Here is a 7,224-nt window from a genome sequence, read left to right on the forward strand (position 1 = left end):
GGGACACTTGGGGACACTCGGGGACATGGGGACACGACTTAGTGCACCGCTGAGAGGACACAGGGGGACACGAGGGGACATGGGGGGGACATGGGGACACACAGGGACAAAGAAGGGGACATGGGGACACAATGTGATGCACCAGTGAGGGGACACAGGGGGACACTCGGGGATACGGGGGGCACATGGGGACATTGGGACATGGAGGGGTATGGGGGACACGGGGTCCATGGGGGACATGGGGACATGAGAACATGGAGGAGCAGAGAGGGACGTGGGGACACTGAGGGACATGGAGAGATGGGAAGACAGGACACTGGGGACATGGAGGGACATGGGGGGCAGGGGACATGGAGGGGCAGAGAGGGACATTGGGGGACATGGAGAGATGGGGAGACAGGACACTGGAGACATGGGGACATTAGGAACATGGGGGACAGGGGACATGGAGGGGCAGAGAGTGACATGGGGACACTGAGGGACATGGAGAGATGGGGAGACAGAGGACACTGGGGACATGTAGGGATGGGGGACAAGGGACACTGGGAGGCACGGCGACGTGACAGAACAGGGGCCAGCCGCACACACGGTGACACTGGGGACACACAGAGGTGACGCTGGTGACACACCAGCGCAGCACTGAGCCCCTGAACGCCCCCACGCGCCCCCAGCCCACATCACACCGCCAAACGCCCCGCGGGGACACGGGGACACCGCGGCACAGGGACACCCCGGCACAGGGACACGGGGACACCCCGGCACGGGGACACGGGGACACCCCGGCACGGGGACACGGGGACACCCCGGCGCGGGGACACTGGGACACCCCAACACGGGGACACAGGGACACCCCAGCATGGGGATGCGGGGACACCCCGACGCGGGGACACCCCGGCACGGGGACACGGGGACACCCCAGCATGGGGACACCCCAGCACGGGGACACGGGGACACCCTGACGCGGGGACACGGGGACACCCCGGCATGGGGACACGGGGACACCCCAGCACGGGGACACAGGGACACCCCGGCGCGGGGACACGGGGACACCCCGGCACGGGGACATGGGGACACCCCAGCACGGGGACACAGGGACACCCCGGCGCGGGGACACGGGGACACCCCGGCACGGGGACACGGGGACACCCCAACACGGGGACACAGGGACACCCCGGCGCGGGGACACGGAGACACCCCTGCACGGGGACACGGGGACACCCCGGCGCGGGGACACAGGGACACCCCGGCGCGTCCCCGTGACCCACGCCCGCCTCCCCAGGTTCTGCGAGGTGGCCGTGGCCAACGGCATGGACATCTTCCGCGTCTTCGACGCCCTCAACTACGTGCCCAACCTGCTGCTGGGCGTGGAGGCCGCGGGCAACGCCGGCGCCGTGGTGGAGGCCGCGCTCTCCTACACCGGCGACGTGGCCGACCCCACGCGCACCAAGTACAGCCTGGACTACTACCTGGGGCTGGCCCGGGAGCTGGTGGCAGCGGGGACACACGTGCTCTGCATCAAGGTCTGGGGGGGATTTGGGGGGTCCTGGGGGGGATTTGGGGGGCCAGGGACAGGGCACCGCGGCGTTGCCCCTTTAAGAAGCGTTGCCTCTTTAAGAACCCTTGCCCCGTAAGGGGCGTGTCTCTAGCCAATTAAGAGGCGTGGCTATGCAGATTTAAAGGGCGTTGCCAATACGTTAATGGGCGTGATTATAGCCATATAAGGGCAGGCTCGTGGCCGTAAGGGGGCGTGGCCATTGCCTTTTAAGGACCGCGCCGCGCGCCCCTCTGGATTTGGGGGTCCTGGGGAGGGTTGGGGGTCCTGGTAGGGTTTTGAGGGGTCCTGGAGGGATTTGGGCAGAATTTGGAGGAATTGTGAGGGGGATTTGGGGAGGATTTGGGGGTCCTAGGGAGGATTTGGAGCTCCCCTGTTGTCCAAGGCTGGGTTGGATGAGGGGTGGGACACGGAGGGTCCCCGTGACCCCCAGGGTGACCCCCGTGACCCCTCAGGACACCATGGGGTCACCAACACCAGTGGCCACTACTGGGGACAAGGATGGGATGGAGCAACCCAGGGTGGGACACGGAGGGTCCCCACACCCCCGTGACCCCCGGGGTGACCCCCGTGTCCCCTCCCCAGGACATGGCGGGGCTGCTGACCCCCGCGGCCGCCCGGCTGCTGGTGGGGGCCCTGCGGGAGCAGCACCCCGAGGTGCCCCTGCACGTGCACACCCACGACACGGCCGGCGCCGGCGTGGCCTCCATGCTGGCGGCCGCCCAGGCCGGCGCCGACGTGGTGGACGTGGCCGTGGACGCCATGTCCGGCATGACCTCCCAGCCCAGCATGGGCGCCGTGGTGGCCTGCGCGCGGGGGACGCCCCTGGACACAGGTGGGGACAGGGGACAGCGAGGGGTGGAGGGGTCGGCAAAGGTGACAGCAAGGGGTGGAGGGACACGGAGGGTTTGGGGTGCCACCGAGGGTTTGGAGGGACAGCGAGCGTTGGAGGTGTCACCAAGGGTTTGGGGTGTCACCAAGGGTTTGGGGTGCCACCAAGGGTTTGGGGTGTCACCGAGGGTTGGAGATGTCGTCAGGGGTTTGAGGTGTCACCGCGGGTTTGGGGTGTCACCAAGGGTTTGGGGTGCCACCAAGGGTTTGGGGTGTCACCAAGGGTTTGAGGTGTCACCAAGGGTTTGGGGTGTCACCGAGGGTTTGGAGGGACAGTGAGGGTTGGAGATGTCACCGAGGGTTTGAGGTGTCACCAAGAGTTTGAGATGTCACCAAGGGTTTGGGGTGTCACCGAGGGTTGGAGATGTCGTCAGGGGTTTGAGGTGTCACCGCGGGTTTGGGGTGTCACCAAGGGTTTGAGGTGTCACCAAGGGTTTGGGGTGCCACCAAGGGTTTGGAGGGATGGCAAGGGTTGGAGATGTCACCAAGGGTTTGGGGTGTCACCAAGGCTTTGAGATGTCAGCAAGGGTTTGGGGTGCCACCAAGGGTTGGAGATGTCACCAAGGGTTTGGGATGCCACCGAGGGTTTGGGGTGTCACCAAGGGTTTGGGGTGCCACCAAGGGTTTGGGGTGCCACCGAGGGTTTGGAGGGAAAGGGTGGCACGGTGGTGCCACCAAGGGTTGGAGATGTCACCAAGGGTTTGGAGGTGTCACCAAGGATTTGGAGGGACAGCAAAGGTTTGAGATGTCCCAAAGAGTTTGGAGGTGTCACCAAGGGTTTGGAGGGACAGCAAAGGTTTGGAGGTGTCACCTAGGGTTGAAGGGGACGACGAGGGTTTGAGATGTCACCAAGAGTTTGGAGGGACAACAAGGGTTAGAGATGCCACTAACGGTTTGGAGGTGTCACTGAGGGTTTGGAGGGACAGCAAGGGTTGGAAATGTCACCAAGGGTTTGAGGTGTCACCAAGGGTTTGGAGGGACAGGAAGAGTTTCAGGTGTCATCAAGGGTTTGGAGGTGTCACCAAAGGTTGAAGGGGACAGCGAGGATTTGGGGTGCCACCAATGGCTGGAGGAATAACAAAGATTTGAGGTGCCACCAAGGGTTTGAGGTGCCACCAAAGATTGGACGGATGACAAGGTCTGGAAAGCCAACCAAGGGTTTGAGGTGCCACCAAGGGTTGGAGGGACAGCAGGGGCTGTAGGGGACATCAAGAGCTGGAGGGACACCAAGGATTTGAGCGGCCACCAAGGGTTTGGAGGTGCCACCAAGACTTTGAGGAGCCACAGTGGTCACGGAGGTGCCACCACAGTCCTGGAGGTGCCACCAGAACCACGACTTCACTCCGAATCCGTGACACGCCCCACACCACACCCCTGCCGTGTCCCCACGGTGTCCCCACGGTGTCCCCACGGTGTCCCCTTGTCCCCAGGCATCGACCTGGAGCGCGTCTTCGAGTACAGCGAGTACTGGGAGGCGGCGCGGGGCCTCTACGCCGCCTTCGACTGCACGGCCACCATGAAGTCGGGCAACGCCGACGTCTACGAGAACGAGATCCCGGGCGGGCAGTACACCAACCTGCACTTCCAGGCCCACGCCATGGGGCTGGGACACAAGTTCAAGGAGGTCAAGAAGGCCTACACCGAGGCCAACAAGCTGCTCGGGGACCTCATCAAGGTGGGGTGGCCCTGGGGGCTGCGGGGGGGCTGTGGGGTGGGGGGTCTCCACAAAATGGTGTCCGTGGGGTGGGGGATGTCCACTGGGTGGTGTCCATGGGGGTCTCCAAGAGAAGGTCTCCATGGTGTAGATGGTCTCCATGGCATGGAAAATTTCTGTGGGGTGGGGGGTCTCCATGGGGCAGGGGGTGTCCATGGCGTGGAGGATCTCTGTGGGGTGGGTGGTCTCCATGGGTGGGTGGTCTCCACAGAATGGTCTCCATGGGACAGATGGTCTCCGTGGGGTGGGAGGATCTCTGTGGGGTTGGTGGTCTCCATGGGTGGGCGTTCCACCAAGGGCAGTCATGTGGTGACCCCCGAGGTGACCCATGAGAGTCCCCCCAAGCTGACCCTGAGCTGACCCATGAAATGACCCCAAGGTGACCCCAAGAGTTGACCCAAGAGGTTCCCCCACACTGACCCATGAGGTGACCCCAAGCTGACCCTGAGCTGACCCATGAAATGACCCCAAGGTGACCCCAAGAGTTGACCCAAGAGGTTCCCCCCACACTGACCCATGAGGTGACCCAAGAGCTGCTCCTTGAGTTGACCACAAGGTGACCCCGAGTTGCCCCATGAGTTAACCCAGGAGTGGACAGCGAGGTGACCCCGAGGTGACCCCTGGTGGCCCCGAGGTGACCCCTGGTGCCCCGCAGGTGACGCCCACCTCGAAGGTGGTGGGGGACCTGGCGCAGTTCATGGTGCAGAACGGGCTCTCGCGGGAGGAGGCCGAGGCGCGGGCGGACGAGCTCTCCTTCCCCCTGAGCGTGGTGGAGTTCCTGCAGGGACACATCGGGGTCCCCCCGGGGGGCTTCCCCGAGCCCTTCCGCTCCCGGGTGGGTCCTGCTGGGCACTGGCAGGGACTGGGAGGGACTGGGAGGGACTGGGAGGATGTACTGGAAGCTGTTGCCATGGCAACAGGATGCTGTGGTTCCCTGCTGCCATCTCCATCGCTGGTTGCTGTGGTACCCGCTCCTAACACTGGCTCCTAATGATGGTTGCCATGGCAATCGAGCCTAGCAACGGGTCCTAGAAATGGTTACCGTGGTACCGAGCCCTGGCAATGGCTTCTAGCGGTGGTTACCATGGCAATCAACCCTAGCAACAGTTCCTGGTGATGGTTGCCATGGCACCCCAGCCTAGCAACAGCTTTTAATGATGGTTGCCATGGCACCCACCCCATTGCCATGGTGTCCCTCAACCCGTTGCCATGCCAACCCCCCTTTGCCATGTCCCCCCACCCTATTGCCATGTCCCTGTCCCATGTCCCATGTCCCTGCCCCATTCCCATGTCCATGTCCCATGTCCCATGTCCCTGTCCCTGTCCCTGTCCCTGTCCCTATCCCTGTCCCTGTCCCTGTCCCCATTCCCATGTCCCCGTCCCCGTCCCTATCCCTGTCCCTGTCCCTGTCTCTGTCCCTGTCCCTGTCTCTGTCCCTGTCCCTGTCTCTGTCCCTGTCCCTGTCTCTGTCCCTGTCCCTGTCTCTGTCCCTGTCCCTGTCTCTGTCCCTGTCCCTGTCTCTGTCCCTGTCCCTGTCTCTGTCCCTGTCCCTGTCTCTGTCCCTGTCCCTGTCTCTGTCCCTGTCCCTGTCTCTGTCCCTGTCCCTGTCTCTGTCCCTGTCCCTGTCTCTGTCCCTGTCCCTGTCTCTGTCCCTGTCCCTGTCTCTGTCCCTGTCCCTGTCTCTGTCCCTGTCCCTGTCTCTGTCCCTGTCCCTGTCTCTGTCCCTGTCCCTGTCCCCTGTCCCTGTCCCGGTCCCCGTCCCCCCCCGCTGCCACGCCAACCCCCGGTGCCCGCAGGTGCTGAAGGAGCTGCCGCGGGTCGAGGGGCGCCCGGGGGCGTCGCTGCCCCCCCTGGACTTCGAGGCGCTGAGCCGGGAGCTGGGGGCGCGGCACGGGGCCCCCCCCAGCCCCGAGGACCTGCTCTCGGCCGCGCTCTACCCCAAGGTCTACGACGAGTTCCGCACCTTCAGCAGCACCTTCGGGCCCGTGGCCTGCCTGGGCACCCGCCTCTTCCTCGGGGATTTGGGGGTGTTTGGGAGCTTTTGGGGGGAGTTTGAAGGGATTTTGGGGGGACTTTGGGGGAATTCAGGGGGATTTGGGAGGGTTTGAGTGGGTTTTGGACGGATTTGGGGAGCAGTTCAGGGGCATCTAGGAAGACTTTGGGGGGATCTTGGTGGGATATGAGGGGATTTTGGGGGGTCTGAGTGGATTTTGGGGGGCTCCGAGCACCTTTCGGGGGCTCTGAGGCTGTTTGAAGGAACACAGGGGTGACTTCGGGGTGACTCCAGGAGGCTCTGCCCGAGCTGAGGAGTTTTGGGGTGACTTTGAGGTGACTCTGGGGTGACTTTGGGGTGACTCTGGGATAACTTTGGGGTGACTCTGGGGTGACTCTGGGGTGACTTTGGGGTGACTCTGGGGTGACTCTGGGGTGACTTTGGGGTGACTCTGGGGTGACTCTGGGGTGACTTTGGGGTGACTTTGGGGTGACTCTGCTGACACCCAGGCGACCCCCGAGCGTGCCCAGTGACCCCCGACCCCCCCGTTTCCCCCCCCCAGGAGATGCACGTGCACCCCAAGGCCGAGAAGGGGGCCAAGGGCCAGGTGGGGGCCCCGATGCCGGGGGAGGTGGTCGAGGTCCGGGTCAAGGAGGGGGCGACGGTGGCCAAGGGGGACCCGCTGTGCGTCCTGAGCGCCATGAAGATGGAGACCGTGGTGACGGCGCCCGTGGGGGGCAAAGTCACCAAGGTCCACGTGCGCCCCGGGCTCAGCCTCGAGGGCGAGGACCTCATCGTCGTCATCGAGTAGATTTTGGGGGGGGTTCCCCCCAAAAAAATCCCCCCCAAAGTAACCCCGAAACTCCCCCCCGGAAACGACCTCGCAGAAATGGGGCGTGGCCCCTTTAAGAGCCCCCCCCATGGGTGGCGCCCCCTGGTGGGGGCTGGGCGGTACAACAAGGCCTTAATTAGGGGGGCGTGTCTTAATTGGGGGGGGCCACATCTTAATTAGGAGGTGCCCCGTGAAGGGGGGGTCCCGCTTTGGGGGAACACCTCATTTTGGGGGGGGGATCC

The 7,224-nt window shown here is 64.1% G+C and overlaps 1 protein-coding gene across 1 annotated transcript; it reads left to right on the plus strand.

Annotated features, from left to right (window-relative positions):
* Nucleotides 1-1,279: 1,279 nt before the first annotated feature.
* On the plus strand, nucleotides 1,280-7,218 carry PC (pyruvate carboxylase; the record flags this gene model as incomplete). The annotated part of the gene is made up of 6 exons (XM_041487645.1): nucleotides 1,280-1,520; nucleotides 2,138-2,387; nucleotides 3,874-4,118; nucleotides 4,813-4,992; nucleotides 5,954-6,184; nucleotides 6,713-7,218. Coding segments are annotated over 6 exons (1,396 nt in total), but the record flags the coding sequence as incomplete, so codon positions are not given.
* Between the last annotated feature and the right edge of the window lie 6 nt (nucleotides 7,219-7,224).

The sequence above is a fragment of the Pyrgilauda ruficollis genome, unplaced genomic scaffold (assembly GCF_017590135.1).
Source record: "Pyrgilauda ruficollis isolate IOZ18807 unplaced genomic scaffold, ASM1759013v1 scaffold817, whole genome shotgun sequence".
NCBI classification, from domain to species: Eukaryota; Metazoa; Chordata; class Aves; order Passeriformes; family Passeridae; genus Pyrgilauda; species Pyrgilauda ruficollis.